Source organism: Neovison vison, chromosome 3 (assembly GCF_020171115.1).
Source record: "Neovison vison isolate M4711 chromosome 3, ASM_NN_V1, whole genome shotgun sequence".
Classification (NCBI taxonomy): Eukaryota; Metazoa; Chordata; class Mammalia; order Carnivora; family Mustelidae; genus Neogale; species Neogale vison.
Window position 1 is genome coordinate 213,159,834 of NC_058093.1, and position 21,307 is coordinate 213,181,140.

A 21,307-nucleotide genomic window follows, 5' to 3' on the forward strand; every position below is an offset into this window, starting at 1 on the left:
GTGAGGGCTGCTCAGAGATGAAGGGAGACACTTGGCAGCCGAGAAAGCAGAGGCTGTGATGTGTCCAAGGAGTGTTTCAGGAGTCGTTCTCCTTGCCTCCCCTGGAAATTGTATTCCAGGGCCCAGAAGGACGCTCCTGGACTCAAGGGCTGCTCCTCTCTGCCTGCTCTCGCTACAAGTGTACATTCTCAAGACTCAGGATGTAGTGCTTCATTCATGGGCTGGGAGTGAGGGTTGTTGCCCTGACAGTGCAGGGATCCCTTTTCTACCTTCCAGGTGCAGAGCTGTGAATCCTTTTCTTTGCAGAATAGTTCCTGTTTGCAATCATGCAGGGAACAGCCCAGTGTTTACTGAGCAACTGCTGTGCTTTCCCCCTAAGATGGGGCCTCAGAGAATAAGGGGACTTGCCGAATCTGTGAGAGGGGGTTGGCCTACATGTGCCCCAATGAAGACAAAGAGCCATGATTATAAATTAAGAAATGTCAATTCTTGGAATGCCTGGTTGACTCAGTTGGTTAAGCAGCTGCCTTCAGCTCCAGTCATGATCCCAAGGTCCTGGGATAGAATTCTGCATCGGGCTCCTTGCTCAGCAGGGTGCCTGCTTCTCTGCCTGCTGTTTCCCCTGCTTGTGCATGGTCTTTCTCTGACAAATAAATAAAATCTTTAAAAAAAGAGAGAGAGAAAGAAAGAAACAACAATTCTTCCCAGTCATCGCATATCTGGGAAGCCATTCATTTCCAGAGAGGAGGAGGCAGGGCTTGAGATTCTGTCCCCATGGCTGAGCGGCTGTAGGGTTTTGGCAAGCTACTCACACCCCGTTTTCTCCCCCAGAGATTTAGTTATTACATATGAAATGCTTGGAATTGCCCGGCATGCAGTTGGTGCTCAATGTACTTGGCTGCTGCTATCAATAGAAAAAATAAACTGAATGTCCTGAAGTGAGTGCTTCCAGAACTGAGACTTATCAGTGTGCACTATAGTTTATAGCCTTATTTGTGTGTCCAACCAGGGAACCTACCTTTTAATAGTTATTTCTTATGTAATGCCCAAATTTTCCATAACTTGAAAAGAATATATGTTTATTATAGAAAAGATGCAGAAACCGTTAACTGATAAAGTAAAAAGCGCCCGTAATTCCTCTACTCAGATGTACTCATTACTGACATTTTTTTTTGAAAGATTTTATCTATTTATTTGACAGAGAGAAATCACAAGTAGATGGAGAGGCAGGCAGAGAGAGAGGGAAGCAGGCTCCCTGCTGAGCAGAGAGCCCAATGTGGGACTCGATCCCAGGACCCCGAGATCATGACCTGAGCTGAAGGCAGCAGCTTAACCCACTGAGCGCCCCATACTGACATTTTTTAAAAAGATTTTATTTATTTATTTGAGAGAGAGACAAGGAGACCGAGAGCACAAGTGTGGGGTAGGGTGGGAGGAGGGAGGGAGGGAGAGGGAGATGCAGGCTTCCGGCTGAGCAGGGAGCCCAAAGCAGGGCTCAATCACAGGACTCTGAGATTGTGACCTGAGCTGAAGGCAGATGCTTAACTGACTGAGCCACCCAGGCGTCTCTCATCATTGACATTTTGATAGACTTCCTCCTAGATTTCTTTATGGAAATATATTTATTTTACATGATCAGGATTATATCATTGAATACTCTGAAATCATGATTTTTTTCCCCCATTTAAAATTTGCTGTGGGCCCTTTCCAAAGTGACTAGATATTTTTCAGAAAGGTGTCTTTTTTTTTTTCCGAAAGATTTTATTTATTTATTTGACAGAGAGAGACACAGCAAGAGAGGGAACACAAGGAGGGGTAGTGGGAGAGAGAGAAGCAGGTTTCCCACTTAGCAGACAGCCTGATGCAGGACTCTATCCCAGGACCCTGGGATTACAACCTGAGCCGAAGGTAGACGCTTAATGACTGAGCCACCCAGGCACCCAGAAAGTTGTCTTTTTAATACCTGTGTGGTATTTAATTTTACATGGGTACCATGACTTATATAATCATTCTACTGTTTGGCATGTTTCCATTTTTTTGATATTAAAATGATGTTGGGGCACCTGGGTGGCTTAGTCAGGCATCTGACTCTTGATCTCAGCTCAAGTCTTGATCTCAGGGTCACGAGTTCAAGCCTTGCATTGGGATCCACACTGGGTGCGGAGCCTACTTTTTTTTTTTTTTAAGATTTATTTATTTGACAGATAGAGATCACAAGTAGGCAGAGAGGCAGGCAGAGAGAGAAGAGGAAGCAGGCTCCCTGCTGAGCAGAGAGCCTGATGCGGAACTCGATTCCAGGACCTTGGGATCATGACCCGAGCCGAAGGCAGAGGCTTTAACCCACTGAGCTACCCAGGCGCCCTGTGTGGAGCCTACTTAAAAAAAAAAAAAGATATTGAGTGAACATGTTTATATATTGCTATCTATATATCTCATTATTTCTCTGAAATTAACATTATGTCTTTTTTTAATGAAAGGAGCTCATGCTTTCAATGACTCAATTCTTTTACTTTCTAGGCTTCTAGCAGCGCAGGGAACTTGGGTGTACTCATTCCTGTAATTGCTGTGGTGAGTATTAATTAACTGAGTAGTTTTAAACTTCAGATATTGTGCTTATATTTTTGTGTTGCCTAGTGGTACACAGCAAATTTCTTAGCAAAATGCTCTTTGGAGGCCCAGTGATTCTGTACATGTGGCTGTGTTTCTGCTGCCACCAGCTGTTCTATGACCATCTCACTCATATGTGCCTGCTGTGGTCACACCCCCACTCCCATTCTCTGTGCTCTGCCTGAACCTCCTCACCGGTTGACAGGAAACCCACTTTGGTTCTCTCTTGTGTGGCTCCCAGAGCTGAGGTGTGGCTCCAGGTTCATCCTGTGTCTTGTGCCCTGCTCCAGTGCCTCTGACTAATGGTGGGCAGGCTCTGCTTCTAACCCCAGCCTGCTCCCGCAGGGGACACAAGGGGCTGGTTATACTTTGGAGCACAGCCCCACCCACCACCATGGTGGCAGCTTACAGTCTAGGCCCTGTCCTGTGCCACAACACTCTTCATCTTGCCTTGTCTCAACCTGCAGCCTTTTCTTCCCAAATGACCTTTGTAGAAGTTGTTTTCCCTTTTCTCAGTTGTTCCCAGCTGCCACTCCTAAGCCATGGCCCCAGGTTCTAATATTTGTTTTCATCTCTGATTCTCTTAACTTCCACTAAACCTACCTTCTGGTTAAGTCTTCCTTCTGCCTTCCAGTTCCTTCCCACCTTTCCCCAACCTCCGTAGTTTGAGTCTTGAGCACTCACACATGTGTCCCTTCACATGGAACACCAGAGGGGTTGACCTCTGAGCTGTCAGGGTGACCCAGGGCTGTAGAGGTCAGGCAGGTGGACAGAGAGGCACCTCTCCTGATCTCAGTTTCTGTTCTTACTGCAGCCTGGGTGTTCATCATTTGGAATCGGTGGACTTTAGGGGTCTGATTTTAGCTGGCTAAGGTGGGTGAAAATGGGAGCTGACTGGTTTATTATCATTTGCCTTTAAGGTGTCACAGGTTGCACTTTGTGGAGCATTCTGCCTCCATTCACTTTCCTTCAGCTTGTCCTTTTCTTTCCTTTTCTTTCCCAATCCCCTGCCCTGTAAGTGCTGATTCTGGAGCAGAAGCCAAGTTGCTTGATCCCCTGCTGCATCTGTGTCAGGATAGTCTCCTTTGCCTGCGTGTGCTGCAGGGGGTTGGGGGCAGGCTTCAAGTCTGCCTGCGCCCTCACTGCCTTCCTGTACTGGTGATTCTTCCCTCTCCCCTGGGGACCTTAACCACCTTCACACCTGCGATCAGGTGCCTCCCATAGGCTCTGAGGATTTGAGAACGGCCAGGACTCTCTGCTACGGTATTTTTCATCACTGCGTCCGTTGGTTTTAAAAATATAAACTTTTTCACTTTATACTTAGTATTGGTTAGTGTACAGTTGTGTTTTAGAAGTACCATGGTACATGGATTCTTTGTTTGGCCTGGAGGGAAAAGTGAGGGGCATAAAGTCTATGGCACTCTCTCAGACCGTCGGAGGGGAGAGGGGCCAGCAGGCTCCAAGAGAGAGCAGATTTTGGCAGCCTGGGGGCTTGTCTGGGGTGACACTCAAATCCCTGAATTCTGGTGAATTCGAACACCAGAGTTCTCTGACCCGTGTGCCTGTGAGCTTTCAAGCATGTGTAGCTGTTGTCATTTAGAGTTTAGTAACTGCATAGAAGAAATTGCAGGGGGCACTTTGCACTTTCTGGGAGTAGTGACCGATGAGGTTGGCTGGGAACACCTAGGTGTTCAGGTCACAGAGGCCAGGGTTGGACTCCTGGTCCTGTGCATGGGATCCTGGGTGAGCGTCACAACCTCTCTATGCTTGCTATGCCCATAAAGCTTCTTGAAAAGATGAAGATGATCCTCTGAAGTGCCTATCTGGGTCAGTGTTAGCATGAATGTTAGCAATGATAGGCAAGCACACACTGACTTAAAATACTTTGTTTACTCCACTGCAGTGACCTTTTACATGAATAGAATAAGTATTGTAGTCTTAACAAAAGTTAATGGTTATATTATGGGGGAGGAAACAAATATTTGATTCTGTTGCTCAACAAAGAGCACAGAGAATCATGGGATCTTACATTTGCCTTCTGGTTTGCCCCTTGGACCCTCTAGGAGAAACTAGTTTCTACCTTTTTTTTTTTTTTTTTTTTAATCTTTTCTTTCTTTCCTTTCTTTTGGAAGAAGATACTCTGGTTTGAATCTTTTGATGATTAATTGTCTCCCGGTATTTTGTTCAGTGGAAGTGCCAGTGGGTTTGAGGCAGGAAGCCTGGGTGTCTGTCCATATGCAGCTTATCAGTGACTTCTCAGTGACTTTAGGAGCCTGGAGGGCATCACAGGAGACTGAGTCATATGATCTATAAGGCTCCTTCAGTAGGTTTGGTGATCTTTGACCTACAACTTTGTAGAATAGTGTCTCTTCAGGAGTAACACTGATTAAATCGCTTTTCTTAGTGTCTAGCCTTTTAGATAATCAAGCACCAGAAAGGGTGTCTAATGCTTAAGAGTCCTGTGTGTTCCCCTGTTGTAAACTAGTGATTTGCCAAGCTGCGCCTCCTGCTCAGAAAACACTTGTGCACTTCACTTAGAGCTCGTTTACCTGTGCCGCTCGTAATTTTTGTGGCCTTGGACAAGTTACTTATTTTCTCAGTGCCTATAAAGTTAGGTTTGTGGACTAACAGGGTTTAGGTCATGGACTCCTTTGAAACCCTTGCCCTCTCCTTTCATAGAAATGCATCTCTTGGGGCGCCTGGGTGGCTCAGTGGGTTAAGCCGCTGCCTTCGGCTCAGGTCATGATCCCAGGGTCCTGGGATCGAGTCCCGCATCGGGATCTCTGCTCAGCGGGGAGCCTGCTTCCTCCTCTCTCTCTCTACCTGCCTCTCTGCCTACTTGTGATCTCTCTCTGTCAAATAAATAAAAAAATTCTTTAAAAAAAAAAAAAAAAAAAAAGAAAGAAATGCATCTCTTAACAAGGTTTCGAATTTATTCTCCAGAAGTTGAGTGGGAGAAACCTGCACAGGGCCCCCCAGTCAAGAACCCCTGGGCTAGATACTCTCTCAAAGATAGTAACAAGGGACACCTGGGTGGCTTAGTCAGTTAAGCAGCTGCCTTCAGCTCAGGTCATGGTCCCAGGGTCCTGGGATCAAGTCCTGCATTGGGCTCCCTGCTCAGCAGGGACCCTGCTTCTCCCTCTGCCTGCTGCTCCCCCTGCTTGTGCTCACTTATTCTCTCACTCTTGCTCTCTCTCTCTCTCTCTGACAAATAAATAAATAAAACCTTTAAAAAAAAAAAGATAGTAACAAGAAGCCCTTATCTAGCTTATGCTAAGCACCAAGCACTGATGTAAATCCTTTTCAGTCATTAACTCACCTAATCCTTACAACAGTTCTGCAAAGTAGGTGCTGTTATTATCCCTATTTTTCTTTAGACTTTTTTTTTTTTAAGATTTTATTTATTTATTTGACAGACAAAGATCACAAGTAGGCAGAGAGGAAGGAAAGTAGGCTCTCTGCTCAGCAGGGATGTGGGCCTCGATCCTAGGACCCTGGGATCATGACCTGAGCCAAAGGCAGAGGCTTTAACCCACTGAGCCACCCAGGCGCCCCTGTTATTATCCCTATTTTACAGGTGGAGACTCTGAGGTACAGAATTTGCCTCAGAGTCCCACAGCTACTAAATGTCAGAGCCAGGGTTGGGACCCAGGCAGCCTGGCTCAGGGTCTGTGTTCTGAATTAATACGCTAATGCCTCTAAACCTGGATCAGCTAGTTCCTGAAAGAGAGGGTCTGGGTGCATTCTGAGTGAATGTAGGTGAACGAAAAGCATGGAGGCTAGAGGGCCTTGGCCTGGGCCAAATCACAGAGGAGCCTAGGCTGGTTCCAGCAGAGGTGGGGCGGGCCACATTGAAAGGGAGATGGTCACCTTTTGGGTAGGGGACAGACATGGCAAAGGGCTATAGGCGGGGTTTTTGAGAGAGCCACATTTAGGAATAGGAGGAACACGAGAAACCAGCAGCAGGAGCAGAAAAGCAGGAACAAGCACCAGGAAAGGATAGTGTGGAAGTGCACTGGAGAAGGAATTCAAGAAGTGGGGTGTCAGCCTGCTCAGGGCTCCCCTAGAGGTCTGGAAGTGTGATAGGCAAACACGTAGCCTCCACCCTGCACTGGTCAGGAGATACAGGAGGCAGAGGTGCAGGAAGTTGGAAAGGAAGCAGGTGAAGAGGAGGTACCAACAAACAGCAGGGCCTGGGGCGGATCATGTCTTCTCTGAGACCTCAGCTGTTTCTTCTGCCAAAAAGAGGGGATAACAGAATGAACCTCTTAGTGTTGGTGGGAAGACTCAGTGATAACCTGCAGGCAAACCCATCACAGTGGCCCCCTACAGTGGGGAGTGTGAGGTGCTCTCCTTTTTCTGCCACCATGACTAGTATTGGTCTCACTGAGTCAAAGCCCTCTGTGACAAGACTGTGGGTGACTGTGGAGTCAAGCCAACCTGTGCTCAAATCCTGCTCTACCCCGGCTGCAGAGAAGAGAAAGCCTCTCTTGCAGGGCTCCGGGGGTCATAGTTAGCTGCACACACAGCATTTATGATGCTCTTAGTGTTACTGCCCAGAGTGCAAAGCACTGAAGAAGCACCAGGAGCCTTGAATTCTGAGCAATCTTTTTGAATTTCACTCGTTTTACCCAAGTAGCGAAACATCAAGACATCTGAATGTCGCTTGCTTTCTCATACCAGACCTACCATGGGAGCTCATCTCAGGGTCTCCCTGCGTCCAGGGATGAAAGCCAAAGCATGTGCCCCACATGAAGACTGGCATTTCAGGAATTTCTACAAAGCCCCATCCACAGCATCTTTTCCTCCAGCATTTAGCAACATTCACCACGTCCTGATTCCGAGGAATATCCTTGCTGTGTAGCATCTGAGTCACTGTGAAGAACTCAAATTGTTTTTTGTCCACCTCTGTCATTCCTAGGAATGTCAGCTATTTTGAATTTGACTTTTCTTAGTTACCTGAGCCTCAAAAAGTAGAGAATTATAGCAGACACACAGTAAAAGTGGCAATATTTATTTATCTCTAAGGTGGAAGGCATGGCCATGTGTACACACTGTCCTCTGGGCAGCAGTGAGGTGACAGCAGAAGTATAGATGACATTTAGCATCAGTTCACAAGGTTAGGCCTTGAGAGAATTAAGCCCTAACACCCAGGGCACCCCGTGAATGTCATGAGGTTGCTTCTGTCCTGGGCACCATCCTTGGGAGAGGTGAGAAATTAGTCCTGCAGCTCATTTCTGTATTCTGTGTCCAGATGAGCGCTGGTAATTTGAGTGATAGAGTCAAAAGTTCGAGAATGGGGACAGCAGGGAAAGGAGGTACATAGGTAAGCCCTCTATAGCTTTGCACTGAGGAGGCGGGAGGAAGCCGGTCTGTATGTTGCTGACACACCCTATGTAACAGCTGACTTATCACAGGTATGTTAACCTCTGTGAACTGCTGGCCTTGTTCACCATGCTGAACAGATTCCGATGAGCTTCTCAGTCATTTGTAAATTTCTTCTCTGCTGTGGGCGATGATTTCAGAATGGTAGCATAAACCACGAAAGCTATGATGCCAAAACATCTCCATTCTCATTGTTAGAATGGAACCAGGATTACAGGGTGCCCCCTGAGACACTTGAAATGCCCAGACCTCCACCTTAAGACTTGGTGGGGTTGGCAACTCTCCCCATGAAGAGCAGGCAGCTGGTACGGCGCTCGTAGATGAGGAAGAGGAAGGGGCGGTCGACAGTGAAACGGACTTGGGTGGTCAGCGGCATGAACCCCACCGTGGTCATGGCAGCAGCTTGGGTGCCCTCCTCGTTCACCATGATGGTTCCTTGGTGCTTGAACTATTTCAAAGTGGAAAGGAAAGTTGTCAGATAAGGTCAGTGGGCACACAGAGGGATAGACGATATAGTGGAGTCTCCTGTCATTCAGGGTGGAAATGCCACATACAAGGCATAACACCATCATAGCTGGCCAGAATGACCCTTGAAGGGTCTCTCTCACCTCCTGCCAGATGCAGTAATTGCACTCAGAGGCTGTGTCATATAAACAATGCACATCTCTAAACTCCAGCACCACAGCCACTCCTGGTGGTCGTCATAGTATGAGTGGTCTGCCAGCAGGATGGCAGCTATAGGCCCTGTCTCCTTCGCACACTGTAGGAACACTGCCGGGAGAGTGGGACCTGGATCTGCATGGGTTTTTTTGGACCGATACTCTCTTCTTTTTTTGTGGACTGTCTGTTGTTATTTCAAGTTCAGCATACAGGTCATGCACCTTCTCTGCATATATTTTAACAGGTCTTTCATGATTCAGCTGGGTATACCTGATTCACGGATCGGGGCACACACCTCCTCTCTTTCTGCAGTCAGCAGGAAAGAGGCTCACTCCCACGCTGCTTCCTAAAACAGATTACCCTGCCCACTCAGTGTCTGGTAGACTCAGCACCGCTGATGTGTGAAGTCAGATGAGGCAGGAGGGAGGCTTTGCTGGGGGCAGACGCTGGGGAGAAGTGTGGAGGGTGGACAAGGGGAGAGCATACCAGATCAATGGTGATCCTGTGGTCTGAGATTCCTGTCATATTGCTGTCTTTGTCAAACAGTGCCGTGACCCCCATTGACTTCAGGGCCTCCACCAGGTTGTAGTTCTTCTCCAGCTTGAATTTTGGCAGAAGCACTTCTCGAGTTCTGGGCAGAGAAGAAAAGGGGGCCCAGTTTTATTGAACCACAAGTTCCAAAAGAATCCTGTTTTTCCTTCAAATGTCCACAACCTTATTTCCCCCTTCAACCCCAGGTTGCTTTTACCACAGAATGGGTGCAGCACTTCTTGAAATTAATATCCTAGTACTGTCAGTTGAGTTTTTGGGAAAGACCATCCATTATAATTCCGGTTCCTTAAAATGGAGGCATCGTTAGTGCTAGGTAGTCATTTCCTCCATACTGTGGGGTTCACAGCCCGCCTTCCAGGTGAGCTCCAGAACTATACTGGTTTGTGATTTGAAATATATCTGAAATAATTATCTTGTTTGGGTCCTTGATTTTACACATTTCTTATTTTGTCAAGTAAGCAGTTGAATATCTGATCAGTGTACAGAAAAAAGAACCCTTCACATGCTGGAGAGTGCTAAACTTTAGTTCTCTGTCCTTGTCTCAGCACGTTCAGTCCTTATGGGTAAACAGCAACTACACTGCCCATGGGGCCAAGTCCAGCACACAAAGGGGATAAAGAGACAACAGACACAGCTGATGAGTTTGCTTTCCTTGTCAAAAGGAAACTTTTGTGTGTGCTTTACACACAGGAAACTTTTCCTTTCCTGTGTGTGAAGCAGCAAAATGGTAAAGGTGGTAGGATAATGTCTGCACAACCAGGACAGATCTAACTACTGGAGCCTTCCAGCAGGGGTTGAGGAGGAGGGGGTATTCCTGGGGCTTAGAAGGCTGCCCATAGCTTGAGAGATGGCATGAGCCAAGCCTGGAGGGAGCTTGAGCCGTGGTCCCTCTGGCATGCAGAGGGGCACTGGGCAGTGGGAGGAAAAAGGAGGAGGGACAAAGCAGGTCATTTGGGGGACTGTGTCTGTGGGCCTGGCCAAGAAGCTGGGCTGTATCCTGTGGGGAGGTGGCCCATAGAGAGCTTCTGAGAAGAAGAGCTGGAACCAGTGGGGATGCTATTTGGAGGCCAGTGCCATGGGGCTTGAGGAATGGAATGGGAAGGCTGGTTAGGCCTTCCTGGCTCAGGGTGGAGGTCATAGACAGTGAGGTTAGGAAGGAGGTGGGTACTGAGGGGACATTTCTAAGGAAAAATTGACAGGGCCTGATGACTCATTGATTCCTTGGGCGAATACCTTCCTCTAAGAGCCCTCTTCTGGGTTTGTTCCATTTCTCTGCATTCTTGTCACAAAAGGAGACCTGAACCAGATTCACATCTTAATATGGGCCTAGCCAGTTTCCAATAAAACAGAAATGTTACTTCTCTATTTTTTCTGCCATGTTCCGCTAATAATCATAGTAACTACTTAAAACCTGTAGTTTGACTCTGGAGTAATGAGAGAGGAAAATCATGAACAACATGTCCTGAATAGATTATGAGGCATACAGCATTTCCTGCACAGGGAAGGAAGAGCTTATCGCAGGCACCAGGCACTGTGGTGGGTGCTCGGAGTCATTTTTCTAGGTCTCTCTGCAATCCTGGGAAGTCATAGAATCCTGCTGCTTCTATGAGTGATGAAGCCAGGGCTCAAAGCTCTAGAGCAAGTAGTTGGCAGGGCCGGGATTGTTTCTGAGCTGGCTCTAAGTCATCTGCCCCCCACATCTGAAACTGTCCTTTGGTGGGGTGGGGGGCAGATGTGTCTCACAGATGCTGTCTGATTGCTTCTCACTGAGCAGGATATTTGGGCTGAATTAACAAGAGTGGCCCAAGATGGCAGTTCTTGGGTTTTTATACACACGTCTCCCTTCTTGAAATGACCAAAATTCCCAGTGTTTCTGGTCTCTCCCACTTCCCAAAGATCAAAAGAGCAAACATTCAACCTCAAGTACCTGTTTGTCATGCTTTTCTGCCATCTCTCCACCACCTGGGGCGTCAGCTGGGTCTCGAGGGTCTTCATTCCAGAGAGCTTGTGCGGGACCACGATGAGCATGCTGATGCCCCCAACATATTCCAGCTGCAGGACATCGCAGTCCAGCTCCTGGTCATTTGCTGCCAGGAAGTTCCCCTTGGTCTGCATCATGGAAACTTTGACCACCTCTCGCTCATTCAGCCGGAAGTTGTGGTTGTGTGTCATTTCTACAGGGAATTTATTCACCCAGGATCCTGTAAAGTCAACAAGAACAGGGCTTTTCTTAAAATACTATTTAAACGCCGAGGTCCACACATGTGAGCATGCATCAGAAACACCTGGAGGGCTTGTTCTGACTGCACCCCCAACCCCCGAGTCTCTGGTTCTGTAGGTCTAATTTGAACCAAGAACTTGCATTTCTAGCACATTCTTGCTAATTCCTGGTCCGCAGACTATACTTTGAGTACTGCTATTCCTAATTTTTCCAAGGTCAGAATGCTGACATACTCGTAGGAAGTATGATAATGGTAGAGAAGTTAGACAGACTGGAATGAATTCTGGTTTAGATGAGGGAACTAACTAGTTGTTTGACTATAGCAAGATACCTAATGTGCCTGGACCTTTACTTGTTGACCTGTAAAATGAGCAGCTTTTTGCTCGTGGCTGCTGTTTGAGCTTCTTTTCTCCCTTCCACTCTGACTCCATCGGGACTAGAAGAATACACTGATGAGGCCATCAGATCTTCATGTCAGATTTGGGAATAATGCTGTGTGTCCAGGAGTAAGTGCACGTCTGTTTCGTCTCTCAGATGCTAGTAACTATGATAATGGCTGCTGACTGACAACTGAGAACTGGCAGTGTGCCAGGCATTTGTCTAAGCATATTTCCCGTATCCTTCATTTCCTCTTCCTAGCAACCATATGAGATGCGTGTTTTTTTTATTATAAGCCTTGTTTTACAGAGGAGGAAACTGAGGCACAAAGAAGCAAAATAACTTGTTCAGGGTTTCTAGCAGTAGGTAGAGCCACTGGGACGAGATAAGCCTCCTCCACGGCTTCTCAGCCTCAGCACTGTTGACATGGGGCAGATCTGTGTCGTGGAGGCTGCCCTTGCATTGTAGGGTGTTCGCACCAACCCTGGCCTTTACCGCCGAGGTGCCAGGGGTTCTTCCCCCACCAGGTTGTGGCAAGCACAGATGTCACTGTGCTTCTCCTAGAGTCACACATCACCTGGTTTTCTTTCTGACTTCCTCCTGAGACCCAGCCTCTGTTTTCATTGTGCTTTACAAGGCGGTTATAATATTTGAACTAAAAATCCAATTTGTTGGGTGCCTGAGTGGCTCGTTGGTGTTAAGTGTCTGCCTTCGGCTCAGGTCATGATCCCAGGGTCCTGGGATCGAGCCCTGTGTTATTAGGCACCCTTCTTAGCGAGGAGCCTGCTTCTCCCTCTCCCTCTGCCTGCTTCTCCCTTTCCCTCTGCCTGCTGCTTCCCCTGCTTGTGCTCACTTGCGCTCTCTCTCTCTCTCTCTGTCAAATAATAAAATAAAACATTTTTTAAAAAATCAAATTAGTAACACATTGAGGAACTAGTGATTAAAATTATATTTCTAGACCATCATTTCTTTTGATAAGCATCCGTGATTTAAAAAAAAAAAAAACCTCCGTGAAAGATTGGGTGCTATAGGTATTTCATCCCTCTGATTCCAATGGTAAATTAACTGACCATCCAACACGAGGGGAAAAGAACACACGTTATGTTTGCCACTTTAACCCCTTGGCGTGGCACTGGTTACAATGTGCCAGAGGTTATAAACCGACTATCCTCATCATTCTGCAGTCCTTGATGGCGGGAATGGCTTGTTGCTGTGTTTCTCTGCCTGCTCCTGATCACTCGGCCAGCCTAGTGCCGAGGCACTCATGTCTGGGGCGCCCCCACAGACCAATGGATCAGGTGCTGCCCAAGTAACTTATACTGGCTGTTCTAAAGCTGTTCCTAAACATAGGTTAGTTGCTCACAGAAGCAGAATAAATGTCACTAGCAGTATCATACCTACCTAATATATTATATGACGTTGACATTTGCAGTTTTACTCCTTCAAGTTCATTGAGCTCTTGCCACAAAACAGGCTAGCACTGCATCACTCTGCCTTGCAGTGCTACACACAACCCTGTCAGAGCAAGTGTTATCATCATCTCTGATAAAGGTGAGGAACCTGAGTCCCAGACACATTGAATGACATGCGCAAGGCCACTCGAATAAGAAGTGGGGAGGCCGGTGCTTAAACAGTTTGCTCACTTCCATGTACTTAAGATCAGTAATAAAAAGTATATTTGGGGGGGGTGCCCAGCTCTTGATTTCAGCTCAGATCATGATCTCAGCGTAGTGAGATTGAGCCCCACTTCAGGCCCCATGCTGTGTGTAGAACCTTCTTGTGATTCTTTCTCTCCTTCTCCCTCTCTTCCTCCCTGCTGCCTACATTCACACTGCCTACATTCTCTTAAAAAACACATATGTGTGTTCACCATATGTATGCATATATGGCATGTGTCTGTGTGTCTGTCACAAGCCTATTAGAGCCCCAGCCTTTGAACACGCACTACAAGACCAGCAGTGCGCCTGGCATCTGAGAGGGAAGCCCAGGGTTCTGGCTCAGCCTCCATGCCCCTCCTTTGGTCTTGGCTGCTTCAGCCTTACTTTGCCCATCTGGCAGAATGCCTGCCTGGCTTAGCTGCTGGAAGGCCTCGGGCCTCCCTCCGCAGCCCCACCACCCCAGAGTGGCAGCCAAGAGAGGGTGCCTGACCTTCGCCTCCCCGGGCTGCCATAACTAGTATTAAGCTAACTAGCAAGGAAGCATAGCCTCCCAGGCCTCAGGGACTGATTCTAGCTGGTGCCCACCAGGTTTTGGTGGCAGAGAGGAGAGTGGTTGTATGTCACCATGAGTCACTGAGATGTGGACGCGTTTCTAGTGTCTGCCCTTTGGCTCTCTAGGCTTGTAGAATGAAGTAGAAGTTTCTTACAGTTCAAGTCCCAGTGAGGGTGCTGTGAACGAGGTCTGGATTTTACAAGTCCATTGCCCATTTACTTCCAGGATCCCAGGGGTCCTATGTCTGTGTAGTGGCTTGGGGGTAGGGAATGGCCTCCTTGCTTGTCTGGCCCAGAATAGTTGGTCTGGAGATAATAATTTATTTCCCCACCTCTCCTTCCCATTAGTGCGCAAGGGTCCTAAAAGGAGTTGCAGGTATTAATGTTAGTCAAGCTGAACAGTTTTCAGACACCTGTCTTCAGCCTCTTGTCCATATTCCTGCTTACTGATAACTGGGAAAGGAGATGGGGAAAAACCCAAATCCAAGTTGGCCGAATGCTTAAAACGTCTTTCATTTTTTTCTTCCAATTTAACAAAGCGCTAGAGATGGCCTGCAAACTTGGCTCTGCCTCTTACTGGCTTTCACCATATATACATAATGTGCCCTGGGAGCATCATTTTACTTCTCTGTGCCTTGGCGGCTCTGTCTGTAAAATGAGATGCAAATAACAAGTTTGTGCTGAAGTTTCTGTGAGCATAGAGCACAGAGTTAGGGCTCAGTGTCAGCTGCTGCCATCACCTCATCCTGATCTTCCCTGTGAGCTGACCTTGTGACTTGGTTTCCTGGATAAATCAAGCTAGAGAATATAGTTCTTGATGCTCAGTCCAGCTGCACACTAAAAGAATATGTCACGAGTTTGTTTTGAGAAACTTAAAGCGATTTCTTACCTTTAAAGTAGATGCAGTTTAGAATCATCATCTGAGTACCTGGGTCTATACTCTCCAGAGCGTCTTTTATGAGCCCCTTGGTGATCTTCAGAATGTGGTTATTGGTTTTCGATATGAAGGCAGGGTCTGAGAAGTCAGCCGCCTGGGCCTCTGCAAAGTAGTACTCTCTTACTTTTCTTTTGAAGTCATCCAGGATTGGAAATTGCTTCTGGACGTAAAGATCATTGACCGACCGCAGTGTGTACCCAAAATTCCTCCTGAAGAGGCGATGAGTCAGCTTACGGAAGAGATTGTGAATGGTCATGATCTCATACTTGCTGCTGGCATTGACAAAGTCTTTGAAATGCAAAATCGAGTGCACTTGTTCATAGGTCTCCCCCCGCAGGCCGAAGGAAATCATACCCATGGCCGTGGAAATGCCCACTGGGGCTATGAAGATGTTGTCAGAAGAACGGGCCTGCTCCTTCAGTGCGCGGTAAAGGTTGAAAGCGAACTTGGCATTGAGGATGTTGAGACGCTGGATCCGGCTCTTGCCTTGGAAGAGCTGGAGGATGTTCCCAGCATCGGCCTCTGAATCAGTTGGCAAAACCGCATCAATAATGTCAATATAGTCATCATCTTCGCTGAATATCTTCTCTAGGTCCAGATAGTCCTCATCCTCCTCCCCCTCTGTGATCCAGTCGTTGGTGACCGTGTTTTCCTTGTGGAAGTCAGCAGGGAGAAGGGGCATGCTCAGGTTTTTGCTACTTAACTTCCCCCACTGGGAGTCTGCGGATGGAGAATCTTCCCCTCCTTTATCAAGCTGACTGGTCAGGCTGTTGCTCCCACACATGGACATTAGGATGAGAGAAACGATGAGGGGTTGGAAAAGGTGTTTCATTTTGGCAGAGCTAAAGCTGGGAGAGAAAACCAGCGACAGGGTCAAAGGTAGCCTTGCAGACCAGCCACCGGCGTGCTCAGAGGGCAAGCCCCATAGCTTTGACCCCAGAAGATGCCCTGGGAGTGTCAGTCCTTAACCATTTTACCATCACACATCTTAAGAGAAGCTGGTGAAGATAAACAGATACCTAACATTTGTGTGGCTTTATAAACCTACCCGAAGGATCTGTGGGCCCCAACTTGAGAATCTCTTCTGCAAAGATTTACAACACTGCGACCATATAGATTCCTGCAGACTCAGTGTTCCCAGGGAGTTTCTTTTTCATTCACTCACTGAACTTTGTCTCCTGTTTTCCAAACGACTTACTAGGCACTGGAGGCACCCCCACCAAGGGGCTCCGCCCGCTAGACAGGGAACAGACATGCAGTAAAGCAGGGGGGCTCTCATAAGGACACTACCAAAGCAGGGGTGTAGAGCTGGGGTGTGGCCCTGCCTCCTGTGGTAGGAGCGGGCTGCCAGGAGAGCCTCACCAAGCTTCACTGGGAGGTGGGGCCTGAGTGGAGAGAGTGAAAAAGGCGTACCGGCCAGGCTTTCTGCAAACGTATTCTAAAGATACGTGAAATTTGTGTCGTTATTTGGGGTTGTGCAATTTGCATAACATTTGGAATTTGTCATAATGCAGAGATCCTCTGGGTGCCCAGTGAGAGGTGGCTGGCAGCCTGTCTTTCCCCTGAAGCCCCAGAGGCTGTGAGGCTGTCTGGCTTACCACAGGTGTCCTACCTTCTCTCCATCTGTTCTTTGACTCCTGATGCTGTCAGGAGGACCTACTAAATCTTTTTTCCTTAACTGCTTTGAGCATGGGGTTGGAAGTAATCTTAACAGCTCTATAAGGTCTGTGTGAGAATGATGTTGGAAAGCTCTCACTTGAAGGCCTGAGGGGAAGTCCCTTTATTTAAATAAGATGAATTCTGGGCTGCCTGGGTGGCTCAGTCAGTTAAGCGTCTGCCTTTGGCTTAGATTATGATCCCGAAGTCCCAGGATCGTGCCCCATGTCCTGCTCCCGGCTCAGCAGGGGAGTCTACTACTCCTGCCCCTCCCACCGCTCGTGTTCTCTCTCTCAAATAAATAAAGTCAAATAAATAAGGTTTTACTACATATACTGTGGTAAGCCTGTCTTTACCCATCCCCTGCCTTATTCCAAGGAAGGACCTGTCATTTCTTGTCAGAGCAGTTTTACCTGCCAAGTGGCTTTTTCTCTCTTTTGCTTACTTCCTGCCTATAAATTGCATCCTGAGTAGGTGAGCTTTTATTTGATGTTTCTGTGTTTCACCAGGACAGCAGTGGTAGGCATTTATAATGTTATACCATCGTACATGAGCCCAGTGTCACTTCTGAACAACCTGGGAAGAAGAACTGTATCTTTTTTTTTTTTTTTAAAGATTTTATTTATTTATTTGACAGAGAGAGATCACAAGTAGGCAGAGAGAGAGGAGGAAGCAGGCTCCCTGCTGAGCAGAGAGCCCGATGCGGGACTCGATCCCAGGACCCTGAGATCATGACCTGAGCTGAAGGCAGTGGCTTAACCCACTGAGCCACCCAGGCGCCCAGAAGAACTGTATCTTGTCATGTTTGTTGTGTGTGTGGAACCATCTCCCGTTAACTACATATTGGAGGACCAGAGTATCTGGTTCCAATCCAGGCCAGATAAGAATTACCGGTGTCTGTTCAGTAAACATTTGGACTTGTTAGTCTGAATTTGGGCCTAGGTATACAGGTACCCAACTTGTGATGCTCTCAGTTTTGTTGATGTTGATGACAGCAGTGACTCTTTTTTTTTTTTAAGATTTTATTTATTTATTTGACAGAGAGAGATCACAAGTAGGCAGAGAGGCAGGCAGAGAGAGAGAGGAGGAAGCAGGCCCCCTGCTGAGCAGAGAGCCCGATGCGGGACTCGATCCCAGGATCCTGAGATCATGACCTGAGCCGAAGGCAGTGGCTCAACCCACTGAGCCACCCAGGCACCCTCTTTTTTTTTTTTTTTAAGACTTTATTTATTTATTTGACAGAGAGAGAGGCCAGCACAGAGAGAGGGGGAAGCAGGCTTCCCACTGAGCAGAGAGCCCGATGCGGGCCTTGATCCCAGGACCCTGGGATCATGACCTGAGCCGAAGGCAGAGGCTTGAATCCAACCACCCAGGCGCCCCCAGCAGTGACTCTTGATAGAGATTTGCTGGATGCCAGGTGCTGTGCAAGGAATTTAATCTATGTAACTTAACATCATCCTTCCAGCATTTTATATATCAGGATCCTGAGCCTAATGTCACTGTATGACTATTTGTGGCAGTGGAGCCTCTGCCTTTTTGCCTCCGAGTGCTGGAACTGGTTTCCCTGCCCACCCACCTCCACATCACCCCCATCTTCCTCCTTGGGTCTTTCCCAGCAGTACCATGAAAATAATCAGCTCAAATGCTGTTCTAATCACCACCGAAAGACTTACGAATCACACACTTTGGAGGGAGCAAGTGACCTCAGTTTCTGACTTTGACAATGTCTGTTGTCTTTTCCCACCCCACAGCCTCCCGCCAGCATCCAGCCGAGGCTGCGGTGCTATACACTTGGCCCAGGCATGAGAAACCATTTCTGACGTGTCTGGCTGGAGGTAGAACTGGGCCAGTTTCCAGATAGAACTGGGCATGGATATTGACAGCAATACACTGTAAAAAGTTAGAAAAGAAGAAAGCGAGCAACTTGGTTGAAGTCTCCTTGCTAGGCTGCACTTAGGAAGATCCTTCTCAGGCAAAGACAAGGTTAAAAAAACAACAACTTGAATAAATAAGAGTTCAGGAAAAGGAATCTGAGACCAGATAAGGAGGCAGAGGTGAAGACGTTCATGTTTTTTATCCTGTGTTTATATAGTATATTTGGAAGCTTCTTATACTCTGTATAAGATGCATTATATGATGAAAAGCCAAAAATAGTGTTCAGTATTCCCTTTTCAGAGGAAAGAGAAAAAAACTCTTATATTTTCTCTGAACTGAAATTAAGGATATAAAAGGTTAGTCTTGGTGCCTGGGTGGCTCAGTTAAGCATCTGCCTTTGGATCAAGTCATGATGGTCCTGGGATCGAGCCCCACATCAGGCTCCCTGTTCAGTAGGGAGTCTGCTTCTCCCTCTCCCTCTGCTTCTCCCCCAGTTTGTGCTCTCCCTCTGCCACATTAAATCTTAAAATAATAATAATAAAAGGCCAGTCTTCCTATCATTCTGCCATTTAGTATAACAATTTTATTAGACACTTTATTTTTTAAAAAAGATTTTATTTATTTATTTGACAGAGGGAAAGAGATCACAAGTAGGCAGAGAGGGGCAGGCAGAGAGAGAAAGGGGGGAAGCAGGCTCCCTGCCGAGCAGAGAGCCTGATTCGGGCCTCGATTCCAGGACTCTGAGATCACAACCTGAGCCAAAAGCAGAGGCTTAACCCCCTGAATGCCCCAGGTGCCTATATATAAGACACTTTACCACTAGGTTATATTTAAATCCTGGTGACTTTTGAAGAGAAGCAATATTTTTTTAAAGGAAAATCATTCAAAAGTTTGCCTTTCTGGGAACTTTGTGGTGCTTTCTCATGCCAGTAGTATGGAGCAAGGTTGGCCTTTTTGGTAGCACATCAAAGCATAACACCTGGACACCTCAGTCCCTCCTGGCTATGTCTTCAGGCCCAAAAAAGGCAGATATGATGGGGGAGAAGAGACTGCTTGAAGTTTTAAAAACCTTTCATTTTGAAATAACTGCCAACATTAGAAAAGTTGAAAAACCGACATAAGTGTTGCCTAAGTGACTCAGTCATTAAGTGTCTGCCTTCGGCTCAGGTCATGGTCACGGGGTCCTGGGATTGAGCCCTGTGTTGGTCTCCCTGCTTGGCAGGAAGCCTGCTTCTCCCTCTCCCACTCCCCCTGCTTATGTTCCCTCTCTCGCTGTGTCTCTGTCAAATAAATTAATAAAATCTTAGAAAGAAAAGAAGGAAGGAAGGAAGAAAGAAGAAAGAAAGAAGGAAGGAAGGAAGGAAGACCAACATAGAGAACAGCCCCTGTACACCCTTTTCCCAGATTCACTAGCTTTTGTATTTTGAACAGTTGCTTTATGGCTTTCTCTCCATATATACACATCTGTGCGTATGGGTGTGTACACAAGCGGGCACACACATAAACTTTTTTTTTCTGAAACCTTTGAGAGTAGGTCACTTTTGGCGTGTCGCTTTAACTTTTAATTCAAATATATCACGGAAAAATGTCTAAGGACAGGGATATTTCATGTACCATCATAACACCATTACATACTTAAGATAATTTAACATAGGTACAATACTTTCCTATTCTTTTTTTTCTTTTTTTTTTCCTCCAATTTATTTATTTTCAGAAAAACAGTATTCATTATTTTTTCACCACACAATACTTTCCTATTCTAGTTCCTATTTCAATTTTGTCAGTTGTGTCAGTAATGCTACTGACAGAATGTTATATTAGACAGACTAAAAAACAAAACCATTTTTCCATTTTTAAAACAGTGTAGAAAGCTTTTGAATTTGTAGTTTGATAGAGAAATGCATGTTATCCATCTCTAACCATTGCAAATAAGAATTTAAAATCGGCAGAAATGTTAAAAACCAAACTCACCTCTGTGCTTCTGAGAAGTGGTGTTGCAGAGATGAAATGAGCCAAGGTCACCAGCGGGGTTTCAATGTGAACTTTGGTGCTGGGCCGGTGTTGGGTATTTTTCAAAGTAAATATGTCCCAAATCAAATACCATTCAACTAGCTTTGTCAGCACAACCCCCCTCGGCTGGGTCTTTGATCTCTGCTGAGTGACTTCTGACTCCTCTGCTCTAGTTCTGGTACAGCTGGTGTTTTGAAGGCATGACTGTCATTGTGTCAACGTGCTTGTGGGCTCAGTCCTTGCCGAAGCCACCACATAATGAGGCACTCCTCAGAGCTGTAGGGGCTGGGTTGCATTGGGGGTAGCTGTAATGCTCCCCTAAAAGCAGAGGCCCACTCATCTGCCTTCCAGCTTTGGATTCTCCCACTCAGGTGATCTGGCCGTGGTCTGGTCTCTAGGCCTGATGCGGCTGCTAGGCAAGTGTCCCCATGCTTCCATGATGTGTCCCTCTGTAAAAAGTGGGAGAGAATGTGGTCAGTGATCTCTAGTGTAAGGAGAACTTGGTACAGAACTTTCTTCAGCTAGGGCTTCACTCACTGTGTTCTGTGCTAGGCTGCAGTCCAGCTTCCTTAGCTGTTACAGGACAGATAGAGTATTACTAAACAGAGCTCCCCAAACTCCCACCCACCTAGGCATTCACAGGGATCTGTGGAGCTAATATCACCCTTCATGTTTTTTTTTTTTTAATATTTTTTATTTATTTGAGAGAGAGGATGAGCACGAAGCAGGGAGAGGGTGGAACAGAGGGAGAGAGAGAAGCAGGCTCTCCACTGAGCAGGGCGTCTGATATGGGGCTGATCCCAGGACCTTAAGATC

At 46.8% G+C, this 21,307-nt stretch overlaps 2 protein-coding genes across 2 annotated transcripts in view; one reads left to right on the forward strand and one right to left on the reverse strand.

Annotated features, from left to right (window-relative positions):
* Positions 1-21,307, forward strand: part of PI4KA (phosphatidylinositol 4-kinase alpha) — a 116,767-nt gene that overhangs the window by 49,062 nt on the left and 46,398 nt on the right. The window contains exon 19 of the mRNA XM_044243773.1: positions 2,518-2,568. Within this exon, the coding sequence (XP_044099708.1) occupies positions 2,518-2,568 (51 nt within the window). The remainder of the gene's footprint in view (positions 1-2,517; positions 2,569-21,307) is intronic.
* SERPIND1 (serpin family D member 1) lies at positions 8,204-20,540 on the reverse strand. The gene is made up of 5 exons (XM_044243774.1): positions 20,453-20,540; positions 14,903-15,798; positions 11,132-11,405; positions 9,139-9,283; positions 8,204-8,440 (listed from the first exon to the last, which is right to left on the reverse strand). The coding sequence occupies exons 2-5, from the start codon at positions 15,780-15,782 to the stop codon at positions 8,249-8,251; spliced, it is 1,491 nt and encodes a 496-aa protein (XP_044099709.1). The 5' UTR covers positions 15,783-15,798; positions 20,453-20,540; the 3' UTR covers positions 8,204-8,248.

What these genes read in the sequence shown, in the direction of transcription:
- SERPIND1 (XM_044243774.1), bottom strand. Translation starts at nt 15,782, where the DNA reads ATGAAACACCTTTTCCAACCCCTCATCGTTTCTCTCATCCTAATGTCC. An exon ending in AAACTGCATCTACTTTAAAG is followed by an intron (nt 11,406 to 14,902) that starts GTAAGAAATCGC and finishes TTGACTTTACAG; the next exon opens with GATCCTGGGTGAATAAATTC. An exon ending in ACAGGATCACCATTGATCTG is followed by an intron (nt 8,441 to 9,138) that starts GTATGCTCTCCC and finishes ACTTTGAAATAG; the next exon opens with TTCAAGCACCAAGGAACCAT.